General features: G+C 43.4%; 1 protein-coding gene across 1 annotated transcript in view; it reads left to right on the top strand.

Annotated features, from left to right (window-relative positions):
- The window catches only part of LOC138580012 (olfactory receptor 51G2-like), an 80,857-nt gene that overhangs the window by 2,729 nt on the left and 54,566 nt on the right, over positions 1-23,562 (top strand). The window contains exon 2 of the mRNA XM_069650244.1: positions 5,240-5,303. Coding sequence (XP_069506345.1) covers positions 5,240-5,303 — 64 coding nt within the window. The remainder of the gene's footprint in view (positions 1-5,239; positions 5,304-23,562) is intronic.

Raw genomic sequence — 23,562 nt, 5'->3', positions numbered from 1 at the left:
ATCTTGGTAAAGCATGGTAACAAACACAACATTGCACTTGTCAAATGTATCAAATAATCTCTGGGGAGGTGAGGGGTGACGAGGATGGGATGGGATATGGCTGCAAGAAGCAAAAAAACAGGTGTTTTTTGCCGTGAAAGTCTGCAAACAGTTCAGATGTTCGCGAACAGTCCTGAGAATTTCGGGGACACTTCAGATGTTTGGGGGCAGTTGTTGGATGGCATATATCTTTGGCACCAGGCAATGTAACTGCATTAAATTTTGCAATTATATTACTGACCTGATTCCGAATAAGTTTGGTGGATTCTGTTTAGAGGGGGCAAAATTAGAGGGGGGTCCCAAAATAATGTAAAGGTTTATGCATGATGTGCCATTTGACGAATCTACACTTAATTTCGCAAACTGATAATAGATTAGATATTTTTTCGATGTTTGGGGGGATTCTGTCAAGAGGGGGCAAAATTAGAGGGGGGTCCCAAAATATTGTAAGTGCTTATAAATGTGGTGCCATTGACAAATCTACACAAAGGTTTGGAAAAAGATTATAGATCTAGATATAAATGTTTTCGTAAAGTCTGAATGGATTTTGTCAAGTGGGGGCTAGGTTATATGATGATTGTATGTGCATACATTTGACACTTTTGAAAAAATAAAACATGGGTGGATTTCCAGCAAACTTGTGTAAGGAGAATTGGCAAGGACCTGAAAACATGGTTTTTCAAATGTGCCTGTGTTTTAAGTGTCATAATGTAGGTACAAAAAATAGTGATATATCTTTGGTGACTGAGCTGTAGCCTGTGGCCATGGGCAGTGGCCAGATTGTCCAGGTCATGGAATAAGGTCATGATCTGGACAATCTGGCTACTGGCCATGACCACGAGGGACAACACATGGGGTTAAAGTGGCGATGTCCACATGGGAGTGGCTTTGTGGTAAAGTTATTAGAAATTGGGAAAGATTTGAAAGGGAAGAAAAATGTGCTTGTGGTAATAAGGTCATAGGGTTCTCTTTTTGCCTTCTACAGGCTTCCATGGAAAATGAAGAGAGGGCCTCTATGAAACCCCACCTTCCCTTTCCATGGTGGCCATCTTGGAAAAGGATTTTCCTTCCTACACCAGGACACCGCAGGCTGCAGGCGTCCTGGTGTAGGTAGAAAAATCCTTGCTTTTAGCACCTCGGGTTCCCGCTTTGGGAACCTAGGGTGCTAATGGCCTTCATCCCCCATTACAGTGGCTGGAATGGGGGGATAATGGTCCAGTGACCTCGTTATCCACCCTCGCTTCACTTGGGCTGATAACTTGGGCTGCCGGCCCGTTATCCACTGTTCCAGTCCCTGGAACGGAGGATGAACGTCACAATATTGCCATTAGCATAACACAAAATGCAAATGGAAATGTGGGAAAATCTTATTGAGTTTATGAACTTAACTGAGAAATATAAAGTAGATGGAGTCTATATGTTTTTTTAGTTCTATTTTTTAACTGTGAAAGGTGGTTCCTAAAGGAACATTTCTTTTGTTATTTTTGGATGTATTCTTTTTTGGCAGGAGAGCTAAGAACGAAAGGTGGGGAGGAAATGAGGGAAGAGCCACCAAACACTAATATGGAGGCGTAGGTGGACAGGGGAAAATGTTGCGTGTGTGTTATTTCTAAGGTAGGGGGCAGTGTTTCTCATGCTCCTTGATTATATAGTGTTGGTGGTGGCATTTGGGAATAAGGGATGGCACTAGCTGATGCCATTTTAAGATAAATAGTAGTTTTGCTAAAAGTATGTACTGTGTACTGGATTGTTAATGGATAATGAGTAGGAATAGGTGTTGGAGCTGTGCAAGGGAAATTTTGAAGTTGAAAGTTCCTAGATCAGTAGAAAAAATACAGTTCCAAAATATCTGCGTAGCACGGATCTTATCATGAAGCGCGGATGGGTTCTCGGACACGTCATCATGCCACGCGCCAGCGTATGGTCATGTGGCACTGACCGGAAGGTCCGCAATGAATTCAAATGTTCGTAGACGTCTACAGATGCAAAACTAGTTGAAATAGTTGCAAAAAGTGTATAGAAGTGTTAAAAATGATTCTAGAATGTGGGAAATGGTAGAGTTTTAAGGTGACACTTTGTAAATTGGACACAAATATTGCTATATTGGATAAGTATGATATTAGTAAGTTGTAGAAAAATAGCACACACTGGTAAAGCCCATGTAATTCACTGAAAAAGCGTTGTTAAGGGGATGTTATGGTTAAGTTGCACTAATAAAAACCTTTGCAATTCACTGAAAAACTTTGTTAAAGGGACGTTATGGTTAAGTTCAACTAATAAAAACCTATGTAATTCACTGAAAAAACTTTGTTAAACAGATGTTATGGTTAAGTTGGACTAATAAAAACCTATGATTTTCAATGAAAAAACTTTGTTAAAGGGACGTTATGGTTAAGTTGCACTAATAAAAACCTATGAAATTCAATGACAAAAAATTGTTTAGGGGACGATATGGTTAAGTTGCACTAATAAAAACCTACGAAATTTAATGAAAAAACTTTGTTAAGGGGACGTTATGGTTAAGTTGCACTAATAAAAACCTATGACTAACACCCAGGACATCAAAGATGACATCAAAAATGTCATTGATGACATCACTGATGACATCAGGTGTGAAATACATTTTGATGAAAAGTCCCAATGTTTATATTGTTGGTACCAAGATGTCAGGGGTGATCGGGAGACCTATCGTGAACTACTTAATCTATTAAAGAATGTACTCATCTAAAATCATTGTATTGGAGTGTTGTTGTTAATACAGAAACCTAATCATATATAAACATAGGCAATGACTGCAGCATGCACCATAGAAGTACACTATTTATAATCTTGTAATTTTGGATAGTACAATAATGAATGCTACCTTATGAGTAATGTTAAACATGTAATAATTAGCTAACAATTCAAGACTTACAACACTTGTGCTGGTGCAAACAATACATATGAATGATATGATATATGATGACATGATATGATATGGCATTTATGATGTGCCTATACAAAATGTTTCAAGGCGCGACGAGGCAAGGGAGGGGAACAAAGGGAGGACAGACAACGATCCTACTAGTCCAGTTGTCATTCAGCTTGCGCAAGTGCGTGGGAAGGGGGCAGGGACAGATGGGAATAGATAAAACAATTAACAATAGATAAGTAACGGCCAGCATGTGGCAAGTGCATGGGCAAGTGCATACATCAGGTGTCAAGGGCTGGTAGGGGGACTGTAGGGATACAGAAACAGTCCCCAAGTGCGGGGGTAGCCAGGTGGGCAGTGCAGGTGTGTGACGCTGGCGGGGGAGGGACCTGGGCCCGAGATCAGAGGATATCCAGGTAGCCAGTGCAGTTCCGGTTACAGCCAGGAGGTCAGCAGAGCAGAGGAGGAGAAAAAGCAAAAGCAAAGAGAGAGGTTTTGAGATGCTTCCGAAACCAGAGATGGTTCTCCTCGAGTTTAAGGGAGGCAGGGAGGCTGTTCCAGAGGGAGGCACTAGCCGAAGAAAGAGATCTACTACCAACTCGTTGCTTGGAGAAGCGACTGACCCTGAGGGAGTTGGAGGCGGATGAGCGGAGAGCTCGAGAAGGAAGATATTTAGGGAGAGAGAGTTGAAGGTATTGAGGCCCCAGGCCCCAGAAGGCCTTGTGAACGATGCAGAGGGATTTGACCTTAATCCTCGCAGCCACTGGGAGCCAGTGCAGAGATCTCAGTCCTGGAGGGATACGATCCCTGGGCTTGAGGGCAAGGACAAGTCTCGCAGTCCTGTTCTGGAAAAGTTGCAGAGGGCGGAGAGTAGAGGCAGGCAGGTTTAGAAAGAGGCTGTTGCAATAGTCAAGCCTAGAGAGAACCAGAGCTCTGGAGACAGTGAGCTTCTGTGGGAAGGAGAGGAAAGGAAGACCACAATGCATACAAATCAGAGGCACATACAGGGAAACTAAAGTAAGGAAGAAAGAAACAGCATCATCATAAAATGTTAATGACATTAAAGTTTATCTTCATGTATACAAATGAATTGTGTGTTTGAGGCCTGCTCATTTCCCCATTTAGTTGCACCATGAGCTGAGACCAAACCCTAACGTCTAGATATATAGCACCTTTTTCAATTTTAATATTATGACTGTTAGTGAACAAAACCACCTGGCAGTGCACGGTGGTGGCACGAGTTATGGTTGCTTAGCTTACCATAACTGGTGAATTTCAGGGGGTTTTCGGTTTTACTTGTAACCATAACGTCCCTTTAACAAAGTGTTTTCATTGATATATATATATATATATATACATATATATATATAGACACACACACACACACACACACACACATCTATACATATATATTACAGGGCCTGCGGTAGCGGCCTTGTAGTTATGGTTAAGTTACTCAACCCATAGGAATAGCACTTTTTGGGCAGGTTATAACGGTCGGCCCCCTTGGTCCAATCCACATGAAACTTTGCAAAAAAGGATATGGCCCAGTCAGATTGATTCTGCGAAGTTTGGTGAGGTTTAGTGCAGGGGGGCAACGTTATAGGGGGGTCCCAATATGTGTGGATTTTCCCATAGATGCAATGGAAAACAAATTTTGCTCACGCTTACAGCTTAAACTGCTGGATGGATTTTCACCAAATTTGCGGCAGGTGTGGCAGCTTGTTCCTGAAAGAATGCTTTTGTACATTTGTAGTCCTTTTTAAAACAGGCAACAAGTAGGTAAAAAAAAGTTTGTGGTATCTGGGTTCGGTACCTGTTACGCTCATCTGGTCTCTGCGGGGGCATTGGGGCACGGTTGGAGCCCTCCCCGGAGTTGGCTCCCTCAGGTCGCTTCTCTCCCCCCCAACTGCTGTCTTTCTGTGGGTCCGGAAGGCTGGGCCTGTTCCTGCTATAAGATGAGAGGCAGTGAGGATAGCGTGTTGGAGTCTCAGTTACCCTGCCCTTTCGTGCCAAAATGTAGTGCGTAGAAGTTTACCCATGCAGGCTCACCTGTTTGTACGTAAGGATGAGCTCTCCGTCCTGCTTTCCTTCAGCAGGGCTGCTGCGGATGGACCTAGTTGCGTCACTGGTCCAAATTGTGGAGGTCCAGACCATCTGCGACCATTCCGTCTTGACGGTAAGTTTTTATGACTATGATTGTGACTATGATTGTTGTCCGTATTCTTGTAACAATACTGTCCCAAGGAATATTGTTCGTAACGGTATATTGTTCTCTCTCCCCTGTAGTGATGAAGATGACCCAGGAGCGCGTGATGGAGAAAAGAGTCTACTCCGGATGCCCCCACCACTGGTAAGTAGTCAGTTTCAGAAGCTGCACCTTGTGTCTCTTATTTTCTTCGCAGGCGCGGCATGTCAGCAATGGCTGGTGAGTGGTGTCCGATTCCTACTGTCTGCCGGAGATGAAGATCCATGTGGAGGCTGCACCCGATGAAGGCCCCGTGTTGGTGGAATTCGGAACAGGTAAGTATGCTGGGCGGTACCTGCAGAGGATTCCGGAAGGCAGTTAAAATGAATGTGGCTTCGGCAGAGTCGTGAGCAGATGGCAGCGCTTCCAGTGATAGTGTGGCCTCAGGTAAGGCGTGCTTAGTGACTGCAGAGTGGGAAGCAGATGGCGGTGCTTCCGACAATGGTGTGACTTCAGGTAAGGCGTGCGCAGCGACTGCAGAGTGGAAAGCAGATGGCAGTGTTTACGGCGATGGTGTGACTGAATCCAGGTAAGATGGTCGAGGTAACCGGAGACTGGAGATGCACGTGTTGAACCAGATAGGTGCTGGAGCGTTACGGAGACTGAAGGTGCACGTGCTGAATCAGGTAAGAGTAATCTGAATGGCAGTAAGCATTACGCTGCTCTCAGCAAACTAACGCGAATCACCAGTATGCGGGTGGGACCGATTTATATAGCCTGGCCCCAGCCACTCCCCTTAGGCCCCGCCTTGTGGCCCCACCTTGCTCCTCCTTCTGTCTTCTGCATGTGCCTTCCCTGTGATAATAGGGCCCCACCCGGCCTTGCTGCACGTGCCTTTGGTGTTCTGTGTGCCATGCACACTTTGAAATGAGCTTGGTGCCATAGGCGCCAAGACTGGGTCCATTGGGACCCTGCATGAAGTGAAGCACTGGGCTCCTGCCCAGTGGGCATGACGGTACCGCAGACCCACTTCCCTGTTCGGTCCACGGACGGACCTCTGATTGGTCCAGAGGGCAGCATGATGTCCGTGGACATGGGGCACGCCCACTGATTGGATGGTGAAAAGCATAAGTTGCATCTGATTTTTTTAAGCACCCTCCATGTTGGATTTGTGGACAGCGCCCATTGTCCGCGAACATCGCAGTAAAAACATACTAAAAAACACAACATTTCACCTGTTAAACTAATGAAACAATCTCTTGGGAGTTGAGGGGTGATGACAATGGGATATGGCCTTAAAAAGCCCAAAAAATTGGTGGCTTTTCATCTCTGATGTCCATGAACAGTCTGCATGTCCGGGGCAGTCCTGTGATGACCACAAACATGTCAGATGGTCGGGTGCATCTATGCTTATTTCTGAATTACAGGGTAGGTGAAAAGCAGTTTTTGGATGACTTTAAACTTTGGCGCCACTCAATGAAACTGCATGAATTTTTGGAATTGTATTCTAGACCTGTCTGGAAATGGTTTTGGAAAGTGTGGTGCTGTTTTGCCAAGAGGGAACAAACTTAGAAGGGGTTCCCAAAATATTTTAAAGGCTTATAAATTAGGTGCCATTTGATGAATCCGGACAAAAGTTTGCAAAATGATTTTAGACCGAGATATAAATGTTTGGTGGGATTTTGTCAAGAGGGGGCAACATTAGAAGGGGAGTCTCAACATTCTGAGATGGCTTATAACTTTGTTGCCATTTGATGAATGTGGACAAAGGTTTTCAGAAAGATTATAGATCCAACCTTGAATGTTTGTTCAAAGTCTGAATGGATTTTGTCAAGTGGGGACTAAGTTATATGACTATTTTATGTACAAATTTTGACACTTTTCAAAAAGTACAACGTGTGCAGATTTGCAGCAAACTTGTGGAAGGAACATTGGCAAGGACCTGAAATTATGGTTTTGCAAATGTGCCTGTGTTTTACTTTTTGAAAAGCGTCATGATGTAGGTACATACATAGTGATTTACCTTTGGTGAGTGAGGTATAGCCTGTGACATTGGGCAGTGGCCAGATTGTCCGGATCATTGGGAAAGGCCATGACCGGGACAATCTGGTTCCTGGCCATGACGACGAGGGACCGACAATGGGGTTAAAGTGGCCAGGGCCACCAGAGACCGGCTATGTGGTAATGTTTTTCGAATTTGGGATAGGCTTGGATGGGAAAAGAAATTCTGCTCATGGGTACAGGTTGAAATGCTCAAAGGGATTGTAGCAAATATACAAAAGGAGGGTCAGCAAGAACTTGCAAGCATGGTTTTGCAAAAATGTGCTGTATTTTATTTTTGGGAAACTGTGAAAGTGCAAGCACACAACACAGTGATATAACATTGGGGCCTGGGCAATGGGCCTGACCATCAGCAAGAATAAATGTGTACTGTAATTTGCTCATTGGGGCATGCTGCATGGCCGAAGGGGTAGGTGTGAATGGGAGAAAATGATCGGTTTGCTGTTACAGCCTGCAGTGGTGGACTAGATTACAACAAACCTGCGTGACGAGCATTAGCAAGGACCTGAAAGCATGTTTTTGGAAATATGTCTTGTATTTTATTTTTCTAAAGTGTAGAAAAAATAGTGATATACTTTCGTGTCTGGGTAGTAGGCCTGGCCCTCGGCAAATGCAAATTTGTACTCTGATTTGCTTATTGGGGAATGCGTCCAAAGCCCATGCCCCATGGATTTGGAGAATGACCATGGCTGCTAGCCATGAGCACTGGCCATTGGTTACACTATTAGTGTAGAGTGGATACTGAGCTAGGATGCAAGGTAGGTGGAGTGAATAATAGGGGTGGTTTTGTTGGGCTGGGCTCATGGTTGAGCCTGATGCCGTAGGCAATTGGACAATGATTTGCATAGCTAGCATGCGCTGCTGATAACAACAAACATAAGTATGTGTTGCAAAAAATATGTTAAAGGAGGTTTATAGTTCTTTCATAAATATGAAAAGAGGAATTACTAATAACTTATACATACAGTGATGTAACACCATGAAACATTTTCACTTATAAAAACCTATTGAATTGACAGAAAAAACATTGTTAAAGGGATGTTACGGTTAAGATGCATTTCACCCTTGGGACTCCTCTGCTCCAGTAGTTAGCCAGTGGCTTCCTACCTTGGCATCCCTTGGGATTTCCCTCCTGGGTTCTCATGAGCACTTGCCCATCTGTACTGCCCTTTCTATTTATGCCTTCTCTCGCTGCACAATGCATATGTGGATTTATAGGAGCACTGTGTATTATTTGTTTGTATTAATAAGGGAAATGCAGATGCTAAAGATTTGTAGAAGATTGTTAAGTGGCAGTTTCTGTGTGGAACCTTAATATGGTGATAGGGTTATATGTACAGTTTTTGGAAGTGATTGGTGTATGGATGTGTGACTTTTTGAAAGCAGGCATTGAGGGAGTGTTACAAATATAAAATTAAAAAGGCACCATCCCTGCCCTGTGTGATGGTGTGCATGTGCCTTCCAGGTCTTTTAACGATCCAAGGTGTGGAAAATGTACTGTCGAGACCGCAGATAGTTTTAAAGGTCCATCGATTATGGTCCTTAGTGTATGCTAGAGAAAAGTATTTGGGACAGAAAATTGTTTCTGTCCTTTTATATTTTTCTCTAGTATACAATTGTCTATTATTTCCATTATCATCTCACAAAATGCTATTGCAAATGTTGGAGAATCTTATTGAGTTTAACTACTTTACTGAGAAATGTAAAGTAGATGGAGTGTATAAGATTATTCTTTTTAGTTCTATTTTGTAACTGTGATTTTTTTTGCAGGAGAGGTCAGAGGTTAAGGTGGGGAGGGAAATGAGGGAAGAGGCACCAACCACAAATATGTAGGGGCAGGTGGACTGGGGAAGACATTGCGCATGTGTTACATTTAAGGTAGGGGCAGTGTTTGTCATGCTCCCTGATTACCGCTTCAAAAGCACTTCAAAATTGCTCGCCCCTGCAGAGTGGTGTGTGGTAGTATATACAGACTACTGTTGTTTTCAAAAGATATGGATCAATAGCGTATTTTATCGCTTGCGAGGTAACTGGTGGGATTTTGTGTCCCACAGAAGTAGGCTGTGTGGTTACAGTATTGGTTGAGGAAGATGAGGTGGGGGAAGACAGGCTACTACTTCCTAAGAAAGGAACAACCTTTCTGAGAGCATTGTGGTGGTTAGATTTGGTTTGGCGGCGCATGGAGGTGGTCTCGTAGGAGTACTGTCCAGGTAGTCTGCGACTGAGTACATTGCACTCAGTGCATTTCACTTTGGTAACTTTAGCCTTTGGTACATTCCCAATAGTGGTGAAGAACTGCCACACACATGATCCTCTCTGGGTGCTAGAGGTAGGCACTTCCCCTACCTCATCTTCTTGGTCCTATCCATTGTCTTTTGAAGTACTGCGCTTCTTTTGTTGTGTAGGTTCTGCAGCGTGGTGGTGGCTCTTGGGGAGGAGGAATAACAATAGCAGATGCCATTTTAAAGATAAATAGCAGTTTTGCTAATATTCTTCCAAGTATGTGCTGTGTGTTAGATTGTTAATGGATTATGAGGAAGAATAGGTGTAGGAGCTTTGCAAGGGTACATTTTCAGCTTCAAAGTTCCTAGGTGAGCTGAAAATGCAGTTCCGAACTTTTCACAAAGCACACACCCGCAAATAGGACAATCATAGTCAAATGCTTGTGACTAGGGGTGGAACTGTCTGTGGGGTGTGGGCCCAGATGTGAAAATATTTGATGCATAGAACACTAGAACATTATGAATAATTATGCGCAACAACCCAAAACATCCCGCAGCTGGGCCATTCATGGAAAGCCAGGGCCTTCATTTTACAGAACCACTGAGTGCGCAGAGCTTAATACCACTAAAATGGTCTGGGGGCAGTGCAAGTTTAGCTTTAGCATGTTCACATTAATGGTCTGTTGTTTAGTATGTGCTAGGCCATCACTTATGAACCGTGATGTGAATAAGGTGAAGTGGGTGTTGCACACAAAACACTGGATAGAGGCAGGCAAGGGCTTGCAGGAATGTTCTTCAATGGAAAAACTATCACACTTGAATGTTTCAACACACAGGGGACACCAGCATAGTAAACCACAGCCCACACATCTGGTCAAAGTCCATATCTGGGAGACAAAACATAATTCACCTGAAGATGACCTAGACAACACAAACAACATAAGCACAGTTCCCAACAACAGTCTAAACCCATCAATCTGCCCCTATCTGAACAGGAGTTTTATTGAAGGATTCACATCTTCTCAGATCCGAAGGCATAGCATTCCAACTTTCCGGAGCAGCCACCCATTTTTTCACCAAGGCCAACTTGACTCACAGCACCTCAAGTGAATTGGAATTACTTGATCTCAGGTTCTTCACTTCTTTTTTCTTAGTAAGCCTCTCTGCCAAGTAGTCCTGATACGACCCTTCCAGGCATTTATAGGTGATAGTAAGTGATCGGAACTCAATTCTTGCCTTTATAGGTAGCCAATGAAGGCTCCTCCTGACTTCAGAAACATGCTGAAATGTGTTAAGCCCAACTATGGCACGAATAGTACTGTTCTGGATTACTTGCAAATAAGCCACATCTCCTTTCCCAATCCCAGTCAATAAGCTAACACAATAATCTATTTTAGCTCCCATGATCGCTATTGCTGCCATCTCACGACATTTTGGTGATAGATAAGAGCCAATATGAGAGAGGAGACTTATAAAGTAGGCCAATGAGGATACCAGGCTGCTAACCTGTGCCTCCATATTACGATGTTGTTCCAAGATGACCCCCAACATCTTAATCTTGTCCTTTGTTGCTATTTTACAATCCGCAATCTGAAATTGTTTTAAATCTACACTAACATGTTTCAGTCTGGGGCTGGTGCCTATAACCATGAGTTCCGTTTTATCATGATTCAGCGCCAACCCACTGTCCCGCATCCAATCCTGGATGAGACTGTAGATCTCATTGACTGCTCTTGTGTCTTCCAGATAATTCCCTGTCAATGGAAGTAGACACTGGTTGTCATCAGTGTAATTAGATAAGCAGATTTCCTCTCCTCTAACATCTGGAATAGTGGAGCTCTAAAGCTGTTATACAAGGATGGCGACAGGCACGCACCCTGTGGCACCCCATATGGCAATGGGACTGGACTGGCCTCAGCTATACCACTACACGCCCTAATCGTTCTATGTTCCAGAAAAGAGTGCATCCAGGACACCGCCTGGTCACTTTGTGTAATCTTTTTAATAGAAGAGGGTTTTCAACTAAATTAAATGCAGCCAAGGGGTCCAACACCCTCAGTAACATGGTTTGACCGTCACTTATCATTTTCATCATGTTGGACTTCAGATCTAAAAGAGCTGATTCTGTACCGAATCCTGACATTTAACCTTATTGCCAGCTATTAAGAATACTATGATTCTTAAGGTGGTCTAACACTTGCTAACATTGCCTTTGGGTAATGGCCCACCTGTTCTATGCCACAGGTATCATAAAACTACGCACCAATATGCATAACAACCCAAATACACTCAGCTATGCCATTCATGGAGATCCATAGCCTTCATTTCTCAGGACTCTTACTGAGATGCCAAACCAAAATCCAATTGAAATGGTCTTGGTGTAGCTTAAGAGTTAGTTGCATCATGTTCACTATGTAATGAATAAGACTGGGCTATTCTAAGGCATCACAATGTTCTGTCCCAAGGCACTTTCAGAGAACTTTTGCTATGGTGGTGATGTGAAAATGGCCCTTCCTGTGATCATTCTACAGAATGAGGCTTATGCGAACATGTGAGCCTGAATACCCATGAATGTATTCAGTCTACACATATTTGATTCCAATAATTGTTTGCCAAATCAATAAAACAATAAATACAACATCAGGTTGATTCTTCAGTCAGTATTATAGGACCATGCAGTGCTTCCTGTTGTCATTAAACATTCCCTGACACCCGCATAGTACAAGCAGTGCCATAATATAAATGTGATGCAGTAGTAATTACCTCCCATCATCTTGCAATGTACACATTATGCTGTGTAAATGTTGTCTACACTCTTGTCTTAACTTTCACAGCTCTTCACTGATATTGTACCACTATGACACCCGGGCCCTCATTACAACACCAGCGCTAAACCATGGCCCTATTAGCACCATGGTTGCTGCCGGTATTGTAACAAGTCCGCCATGGTGAAATGGGGAAGTACCACCCCATTCCAAGGTTGGCGGGGCGGTACTTCCCCATTTCACCATGGCCCTTCCCCATTCCCATTTTTGCCCCATAGGGCATAATGGGAATGGGGAAGGCGGTAATTACAGTACCGCAAATTGCGGTACCGTAATTAGCACCAAGGTCCCTTTGCGGGTCCATTCCTTAACGGTTGGTAAAACCAGCCGTTAAGGTGGGAACCCGCAAAGGGACCTCGTAATCAGGCGCTAAGGGATTACCAGGTCCAGTACCCTTACCGGTACCGGTAATCCCTTAGCGCCAGGGTCGTAATGAGGCCCCACATCCACTTTGACAAACCTATCATTACATACTGTGTAAGAAATCGCAAATGTCCCTTCTATGTGATAATGTAGTTGAAGAGCACTCTCAAACTGAACGACACAGTTTATTCCTTTTTCCAGATTGCCTATAATGTGACGTTAGCATGTACTAACATGTACAACTGGCAATGGTATACATATTAGTCATCCTCACTTTGGATGCATAACTATCAAACTACCCATGAGCTGGCCTGATTGGCAACCAGTGTATTCTGCCATTATGAATAGATAGCACTAAATGTAGATAGTTGGTCTATAATAGCTTTCTTTTATAGCGGCTACAGAGAGCTGAAATGTTGGGTGGTATCTCAGAGCAATGTTAGTGTGGCAGTGGAGGATTCAATATGTATGTCATGTTTTACTCAATGGTTGTATGAGGACAGGGTTAAGGGGAAGTCCCCTCCACTGTATCTTTCAATGTCTATTGATTCTGTACAATTAACTGTGTTTTAGGTAGGGGATGTCAGAAGTGGTAGTGGGATCTCAGAGCTTCATGAGTCTCGGTTTGGAAGATAGTACACTAAGAATGGTTTACTAGACAGAACGGGCAGACAGCTTTTGCTTGCTACATGTTTTAGCCAACAATTTCCATGTTTCCGTACCCTTGACTATGCTGGCTAGGTCTAATGGAAGCTATAGATCAGAACATTTGGGTAGCTGAAGGGTGTCTACCCCTGTGTACTGAGGATGCTGCACATGGGAGCAGATGTATTCTGCTCTTCTCTATGGCATTGTGTCTTTAGATATTTATCAGTGTCAAGTGGATTGCCCTTTTTTGGATTTTTCACAGAACTGCCCAGCACCTGTGCTTAAATGCATTAAGAGAACACATAAGGCTGTACTGTTTGTTTTATGTTTTAGTTACATCTATTGGCTCAAAATGAATTTCATTATAAATAGGTAAATAGAAAAATAAATACATGATTTACCATCTATCTGATGAGTGGTAAGTCGGGGAGAATACTATTTTGTGACCTAATAATAGCGTTGGGGATGTGCTAATGGAGCCCTTCATGTATATTTGATGGAAGTGAAGACACAGGTTTGCCTCATTAAGTGGAGGGGCGTGAGCTTCTCACATGGGGAGCGGTCGAATGGTAGCCAAGTATTATATCTTATTCTTGTAGTGCTGATCATGATCCCCTATCAACCTTAGGGGGACAAAGAACAGACATGTGGTGATCAAATGAAGATGCAGTGATGCCTATTGGCCAACAAAAATATCTATATTGAACCATTCCTTATACCCTTGTACACTCACCAAATATTTTAATAGAATACAGACCATCTCACCCAGGTAGTGTTTGTAGATTCTATCAGTAACTTTCTCATTCTACACAGTAATGTCCTCAGTGGGTAGCCAGTGATGTATGTCTGGTGCTCTTCATCCTCAGAATTCTGGGTGAGCGTCAGAAATATCTGCTATCTTGGCCAGCAATAGGGATAGGGAGGTAGAAGGAACATTCAAAGTAACGAGTGTGCCTATGCCTGGTACACAGGACAGTGGTGGTGTACAGGAAATAGTTATTGGAAATATTGTCAAGGGGGATTATGCATTTATGTCAGGTGGCCAGTGTGTTGAGAGGAGGAAGGGGGAACTGTAAGGGTGGCATATACTCATTTTGAGAAGTGATACTGGTAAGTACTGGCACGGATGATATGGAAGGCCTGAATAGCGGCCAGGGGTTGTTGCTCCTCCAGTTCCTCACCAGAGGGCAGGGTCGGATTGGGTCGTCGGCCCATCGGCCCGTGGCCGATGCAAAATCATGGATGGAGACCTGGGGGCCGGTTCCTGAAGACCATGTGGGCCGGTTTCGGCCCAGGCATGGGCTTCATTGTGAAGCCTTCACACTTCAGGAACCAGCCCCCAGGGCCTCAGCCTCGCCGGACGGATGGATGCAAGTTGCAAAGGATCTGTAAGTAAGCAACTTACAGATCCTTTGCAATTGCAGCCCTGCGCCCGCCGCCGCCAGCCCGCCGCAGATGCAGAGAAAGGTAACACTGAAGTGTTACCTTTCTTTGATAAATGCGGCGGGCCGGCGGCCAACTGCCGCGGCCCGGCCGCGACACCCTGGCGCCAGCAGCAGTCAGTGTTACAAAACACTGGGAGGGAGCGGCAATGCTGGGCGGAGCTGCCTTAGCCCGGCCTGATCCCTCCCAGTGTTTTGTATTACACTGGAGCCTGCCGTTGCTGGAACCCAAGGACAGCCCGGCACCATTGGCGATCCTTCGACTGCAGGCAAGCAGGAGTTCCTTTCGTTAGAGGAAGGGCCCTCTTAACGCTCTTTGCGTGGCGACGCACATGGAACCTTACAGTAAAGAAGAAGTGACAGGCGTAAGAGGCGTACTCGAGAAGAGGCTTCCCTGGAGTTCGGGATACCTTTGGAGATTAAAGAAAAAGAAAATGTTTTTGCGCTGTCCTTGGAGAATTGGTTTCTACTGGCGCCAAGAGGTACTGTGATTGATGCTATGCCGCGGCCGGCAGCCCCATGTTAGTAAGGTGTGCAAGGGACCTTGCTTGTTCAAAATTTGCAGAATATAAAAAGCATCTTTATACAAGCTAAGCAGAGAACTGTCTGTAAAATGTAAGAAATGTATACCAGTTTGAACAGCTGCAAAACTGTGTGAGGCTTTGTCAGTATCACCAAATAATAATTGCTCATTTTACTATATCCGATATGATAGCTCAGTGGGTTGAGCGCTCGCTACTGCGATGTGTGTTCGATCTGCAGGTGTGAATCCCAGCAAGTACATCTCAGCCTTTCATCCTTCTTAGGTCGATAAATGAGTACCAACACAGGTTGGGTGATATTGTATGCAAATTTGTTCTATAAAAAAGAGCTTAAGCGTAAGTGCTATACAATAACATATTATCATTTGGCCTTGGACGATTGCTTGCATTCACAGTAATTTGACAATATGGATCTATACACACAGATATTAATGATACATATCGTGATCCATTCTTGTATGCAAAGTTACGATATTTTATGAGCTGTGATGTAATGTGGGAAACTCATGAACGCTCCATAAGTAGCATTTTCTGTAAAGTCGTGAATTGACACGATTCACAGATGATGGCTTGAGGGCCACTTTTTTTGAGGCGAGGGGTGGGCCACTTTTGTGAGGCGAGGGGTGGGCCACTTTTTTTTCAGTGTCCGGGCCTATTTCTTATCCCAGTCCGACCCTGCCAGAGGGGACCCCTGTATTCATCTATATTGCTTTCATTGTGCAGCCAGCTCCCCATATCCCTTCTCTATAGAAAGGGACAGAGGTTGTTTAGAGATGCAAATGCCACCGCTGGCTGCACAATGTATGGACATTCCTCTGCATCCTGCAGTGTGGGAGACAGGGACATCACTGCGGCTAAATGGCTCTTTTGCAGGCTCCCAAAAATCCTGCTACATCATGCAAAGTACTTGCACACTGAAATGATGGACCTCTTACACGTCCTGCTACTTTGTTCAATCACTGAATTCATGAGCAGGTTGTTCAGGGCCTAGCTCCTTGTCCCTCTTGACAGTGACATCCAGTGGCATAGTCTTCTATGCCTTGGGATAAGAGTTGCATGGCCTTTTCTCATGTGAGGTCTATACCTGGTGCGGGCAGCTGAGGGGTTGGCACTAAGGAACACAAGAATAAAGCATGTTAATGTAATGGGAATGTTATCACGATTGGTACAGTACACAGAGTAAGAGAAGACTGGAGAGTGTGGTCAAATTGTTTTGGGTGGTGATGGTAGGGGTCCCATATTTTAGCTGGAAGTCGATTCCACTGAAAGGTATGGGGATTTTTGGGACAGGGGAGTTTAAAACAAGGTAGAGGACACCATCAATAATGATGATGACTTCTGAAGTATAGTCCTTGGTGGATATGCAAAACAAAATTGGGCTCACCCTGCATACAGAACACATACATACAGTACTGTACCCGGTATTAATGTCTTCCAACTTTTATAGAAACGTCACAGTAAAATACACTCAGTGACACAGGGGACCTTAATCTTCTTCTAAGGAAGGGAAGCTTTCATGGACTTTCTGGGGATGTTCTCCTTATCCATATGAAATATGTTATTTTTTCATGGTAGGTACCTCACATCCCAGACTCACTCTATAAATTACCCAGACCTATTTGCGTTGCATGTTCCACCCAGTGTAGAACTTCTCGGTCTGCATTTAGAGATCAGTGCCATTAACAGATCAGATCTTGGCAAACACTGTGTTCAGCCTTGAACCTGCAGAAAGTTGCAATCTCTTCCTCAGTTGTAAGCATTAAGAGGGCCATTGTTATGCAAGCAATTGTTATACCATGCAAATTCATGACTGTTTTCTTTTTAAAACACTCCCATGTTAAGGAGTTGAAATTGAGGGGATTGGTTCACCCCGGCAGTGGAGGGATTGCTACCAACTTGGGCTGCAATGCAGGCACAAAGTAGCATTGTTGACACTGATACTGCGGCTGTGTTCCAAAATCCCAGCAGTGTCTATTGTGCGAGGGAAGGTTAAGGGTGAGTTCAAGATGAGTGGGACCTTTATTCAATTTAGTACTAAGCAGTGATTATTAAAGACACCCATCCAGTCACAGAATGCTGCGGGCGTTCACCTTGGAGGCATAGATTACCTCTTCCAGGCAGCCATTCCAGTGTATTTCCGGATGGAACACAGAGCAAAGTACCCTTCATGGTTGCTGTGGGGTAAGGGGGGAAGAGAAGCTTCTGGGCACACTGCTGCTAGGTGGCGCAGGAGATAGGCGGTGGGAGATAAGGACATATAAAATCAAGAGATTGTCAGATGCACCCTCAAATCACCTTACAACTTACATGCACATATTGGGCCTCATTACGACCCGTGCGGTAACCATGGCGCTACTAGCGCCATGGTTGCCGCCGGTATTTTACCGATTCCGCCATGGTGAATGGCGGAATTACTGCCCCATTCCAAGGTTGGCGGGGCGGTAATTCCCCATTCACCATTGGCCCTTCCTCATTCCCATTTTTGCCCCCATAGGGCTCAATGGAAATGGGGAAGGCGGTAGTTATGGTACTGCAAATTGCGGTACCGTAATCACCTCCAAGGTCCCTTTGCGGGTCCAATCCTTAACGGCTGGTAAAACCAGCCGTTAAGGTAGGGACCCGCAAAGGGACCTCGTAATTAGGCGGTAAGGGGTTAACGGCGCTGTTAACCCCTTACCGCCTGGGTCGTAATGAGGCCCATTGTCACATAAATGCCAACATGGCCCATGCACACAAACCTGCTCTGAAGTGTTTATTCAATGGAGGCATACTGAAAAGGTAACACTTCAGAGAGACTGGCAGAGGTATTGTACAGAAGCCAGCAGAAATACTATCCCCCATTCTTAAAGTGTTATTATAATTATTACGTCGGAAAGGGAGAGCAAAAGAAAATACATTGATCACCCCCTCTTTAAACGGTGGAATCCTGTCACCTAGAGAGGGTGTGAGACCTGGAAAGATGCCTCTGGCAGCTCTCCTCTGTACGGCGGTTGCCTTGGACGGATTGAACTGGGTACTGGGTAAATATGCAAGCTAGGCCCTAGACTAATGAGATCCTTCCTAACTTTGAACATTACATTTTAAGTAACTGCTATATACGTATAGTTTATAACAGGAAAAACATGGAATTAATGTAAAAGCATGCATTTCCTGTCAGGTGAAACGCCGCATGTACAGGAGAAGACAGAGTTCTATCACACATGTTCATGTTTTTGCAGAGGTATTCCAGGGGTGTTTTCTTGGCCAATCATCATTTTAGAAATAATTACTGAAGAAGCAAAAGGCTGCTTGTATTGCACAATGAATCATTATTATTAATAACAGGTGAAGGAAAATAATAATATGAGATTATTGGTGTGGAGGATCCAACACACAGCTCCACAAGATACTGGTTTCTGAGTGTTCTTACCTCTGGCCCAGCACATCTCTAGCAATGACGTGTGCTTGATCGTATAGGGACCAAAGTGTAGCCCAAGACTCTTGGACTGAATGTGGAGTGAGATTGCACGAGCAGGCCTGGCTGGATAGCAAGGAATCTTCTTGAATAACAAGGAGACACAACGTCTCAATAGGCCCTGTATTAGTGATATTTTAAGGGCAAGATATTGACTATACGTTACACTGACTTGATCATCAATAAAAGAAAGCAATATGTAGAAATGTCACTCCCACGTACAGTATTACATGAATATTAATAGAGTCATTATTATTAATCATAGAATACTGTACTTGATAGCAACATTTCTATACGTTGCTCTATTCTATCACCCACATTAATTATGTGTATCATTACTAGTATTGTTATTGGTAGTAATAGTATTTATAGTAATAATAGTAGTATTGGTATTATCATTGCTGTTATCATTTTCTTTACCGTCATCATTAATGCACCTGTTCCTACCCAACAAAAAAATTATGAAAAGATTGTGTTAGCTCCAGTATTCTTTAGTGAAGTCAACCTGTTGTTTATTCTAAGAGTTACAACTGTTGTCAAACTATTTACTCTATCAGAGTGTTTTCTGCATCTTAATTTATACAGTGACCTGTTGTGAATTTCCGTTCCAGGTGCATTGCAGCCTCCCTGCGGATTGCTAATAATCACTGAAGTGAATATTGTGTGCTTTGTTAATAAGCTATTCATGAACAAATGAGTAATTAAACCATGCATGTATCAGTTCCAAAAGGTATCATTAAATTGAGGTTCCCATGGATCCTCGAGAACAACACGTTTAATTGGCTTTGGTACAATGTATGAGCAATGCACTGAAACCGTACAGTAAGAATACATCCCACCTTCGAGAGTCTCCTTATACGACATTCATGCCCAATTAGTTCAGGAAGAAAGGTTAATCCCAGAGGAAATCAGTGGCTGATCACATAATCTCACTAAGACCTACTAGGGGACCAGAAGGCAAAACTGCTCAACATGTCCTTGATGCAACTCATCATTAAAATAAGGTTTCTTACTGCCAGTTTGTTCATAGTTGATTGATACCTGATGTTTCAGATTGAAAAATACCTATTGTTTAGGCCATGATGCTTATTTCTTTACGACGTCGCAACATTTTTCGAGCACCTTCAAACACTATCCAAAGGAATTGTGTTCCTCGGTTGTTCGAAGCGTCAGACCTTGATCCTAACATACATGTTGATACACCCTTTTGCACCTCAGACTCTTGTGGTTTTTGTTTCTTCACATAAAGACAGCCACTCCTTCACTTTGGATAAAGATAATTCATTCTTCAGATCCTCTCCCAAACATGTACGATTCAATTTCCAACCTCGTTTAAGATATCGCTAATTCACCACAATGTGCTATTCTTCAAGGAAAAAATACATGTTAGCAGAATCGTTATATGGAGAAATTAAATTATACCACCACTATTAAATGTAATGGTATATCTTCATAGGCGATAACGGGCCTCCAGCTCAAGCTAAAACAGGCCCGAGCAAAGCGAGGACCTGAGCTCAGGCTAGACGGCGTTACCTGCTGTATCTGCCCTCCTGAGCTGACATGAAAACCATTTGCAACCTAGGGTTCTTTGAGGGTGTAAATGGCTTTCATTATTTTTCCTCGGGTGATTCGCGCTGAGAATAAAAGAAGAAAAAAAGACACCCACCGCCAGACTGCAAAGGGACCCTTTTCCATGGCTATGGCGGCCAGAAGAGAGTCTCCCTGTTGCCTCCCCACATTAACAAAGAAAAACAAATGGCGCCATCCGGGGAAGGACCTCAGGTGGCTGGGGCGGCGGATGGGGAATATGTATTCTCGCCTGCTGTTCCAGCCACCGTGTTGGCTGAGTGCCCTTCCCGGGTGCAAATATCCTTTCATTACTCAGTAATGTGCTCTGAGATGGCTACTCCAATCTTCCAAATTGCCACATTGAAAACAACTGCTAAATTTGACACGAAACTAGTTTGGTAATAAATCGCACACATTAGAGACCACTTATGAATAAGGTCTTTGCGCTTAAGAGGTGCTGGCACAAAACAATCTAAGATTAATAACAGTTGGGGTGCAAAGCAGAGCACAATGTTTATTATAGTCTAGCAGAAACATTAAAAGCGAAAGCACATTTCGATGAATGAGAAAGTTAATGAGAACATGTGTGCACTATTCAAAAAAATAAAAGTATGATTAAATGAAAATAAAATTCTGCAATATCGGTTTCAATGTAGAATACCAGCTGTTTAAACTTCTCAGTACCTCCACTGAAGCGCAAGTCATTGAAGATACTGCACTTTGACTCATTGAACTGAAAATGAGACAAAACAACAGCAATACATTTTTAAAGTAATGGCAACTATGTTTACAAATGTTGAATGCATCAAGAAACAACCATTTAGGTGAATAATGGGTTATTATCAGCTCTAAAAAACATCTTCACTGTCGGCCTACTTTTTCTAAACAAAGGCGTGTTTCATTTCTGATTGTTCTATTTTTGACAATAGAGATTGACAATGGAGAGCAATTTAGGTTTACTGTACCACGTACAGTACAATATTCAATGAGAAGCAGAAGAAGTGCTAAGAAAAACATCCTGCGAGACAGTTCTTTAAGTTAAGTACTTGCTTCACAGAGCTGCATGCAACCTGAAGGAAGCAAGACCACGCAGAATAACAGAGGTTTGAGTAGAAACTGAACTCTGTGATTAGAAACCAAACTCAGGTACGGTATTAGGTGCGTTATAAAAAAAAAACAATAAAAGAAAATTCAATAAAATGAAATAAAAAGGCACAGATACAAATCTTGACAGTGCCAACTCACACCATTCAGAATTTGAGGTCGGTAAATTGAGTACAAATGAGCCCTTTGAGTACTGTGTGGCGTGTATATTGACAGGAAATGGTTGAAGTACTGGCATTCTGTTACTGAAACATGTTAGCTCTAGTGCAGGCATCTTCCACAATGGTGGCTTTATTAGCTGGTATTGCTCCTGCATTCCGAGTATTCAAATGACTGCCTCTCCCTACTCCAATCCCATTCATCCCCCCTATCCCAGTATAATGCAAACCTTAACGTGGTGTGATAAACAGGTTTGCATATCCCGCGCTAACCTCTTTACTCAAGGAAATTGGCAGCAGCTTTCCAGATGATTTGTACAACCTTCTTTATTGCCAAATACAGAAGTGTGACCCGGGCTCTCCCAGCCCCTCCTCTTCCTACCTCCCTTCGTCCTTGCCTCTTTCTGCATCCCTTAAGGTGGTTCTCTCGTTAAGGTGGGCTGGCTGCCATCTATGTCACAACACCAGGCTAGTTGTAACATCCAGAAATGGCATTGCTCTGTAATTGGTTATAATGCTACAGCTGAGATGTTACAATGGTTCTATGTCATATTTCCGCATTTTAAAGGACAAACACAAAAAATACCGTTTTTTTTCCTGCCATTTTTGTGTGGCCCTTAAAATGCGGAAATATCCTATTCTCTCCCTCCCCTCCTGCCTCCATCTGCCCTCATAAGCCAATCTTCTGCCCACACCCACCCTCGCCCTCTGCCTTTCTATTAAATCTGGGGTTTAACCCCCACAATCGTCCCATATCCTAAGCCAACACCCCCAACCCTCCCTAATACACACTCAGTCCCAAAACACACACACGTACACACACGCATAGAAAGCAGACAGTCCACACTTACCTCTCAGGATGCTCCTTTCTTCTCTTGCCCCCTGCATGCGCTTGACAGTGCAGTCACAGAGCAGTCTTTCTAAATTGATATATTTTGTCACCCTTATTAAAACTATATTTTACCCTATTATCGTTTCAATGCCTACTGCATGACAAAGCACAGAGCAGATTTTCAGCTGCCACTTAGACATTTAAAGCCGTGACAAGTTTTTCAAATTCCTTTCTTGTAAAATAGCTTCCTGTGACACTTAACAGCAATTGACTGACAAGTAAACGTTTATAGCAAAATGTTTAATTTGGGCTCTGCTGGAGCAAGAGTCACCTGCATGTTATTGCTTAATTGAAAGCACCAAACGTAAACGTTTTTTGATGCATTTTATGGAATTCCATACATACTTTTTCTGCAACATATTGGCACCTGCATGTTAGTTGTTTTAAAAACCCAAACAGATTGCACATTGATTATATGTACAAGCAACTGGTCGATCTATTGCATTAGATTAAACCATTATAGTGTGAGGCCATGTATTATGAGCATTAAAATATACCCTACTGTACGTGAAAAGGATATTGCAAGTGCCTTTGGCCTCACTCATAGATTTGGTTACCAAACTCCTCAGTGACTTCTAATATTCTTATAAAGTACAGACGGGGTACTGTATCCTATATATGCTGTGCTAAATGCCAAGATGTTGGACAAACCAGCCAGTATTGTCCACAGTTTATAAACTGAGAAATGGGTTTTCTTCAGAGACTGGGAGAGACTAGCAGTCTCGGGATGGAGCAGGTGCTATTTAGAGATCCGTGTGGCTTTTATCTGAATTGATCCTGAGACTTGTGCTGCTATAAATGTTCAGGTGAATGTCCCTTAAAGGAACAGACTTCGATATCGGACATCTACAGTTTGACAATATGTGTTACATATTTATAAGAATTGCCCACTAGCCGAAGCAAGGAAGAAACAGACAATCACTGGCATTGCTTTATATCTTGCGTACATGTTGTCACTGGTCATCCTGGCCTGCTGCTGGTTGCATGTTGGTGCATGTCGATGAATGAAAGCTCAGAGAATATGGGGTAAATGTGATGTGTGTATGTTTCCCTGAATGTCAGTTAGACCTGAGCTGTAAGTGCCAGAGGTTGGACAGTTGAGTGGCCCCCCAACATGCCTGCAAGAGTAACATACATTACAACA

This window comes from Ambystoma mexicanum, chromosome 3p (genome assembly GCF_040938575.1).
Source record: "Ambystoma mexicanum isolate Mex_15411 chromosome 3p, UKY_AmexF1_1, whole genome shotgun sequence".
In the NCBI taxonomy this organism is placed as follows: domain Eukaryota; kingdom Metazoa; phylum Chordata; class Amphibia; order Caudata; family Ambystomatidae; genus Ambystoma; species Ambystoma mexicanum.
The sequence above is the reverse complement of the archived record's forward strand: the minus strand, read 5'-3'. Positions and strand labels throughout refer to the sequence as shown.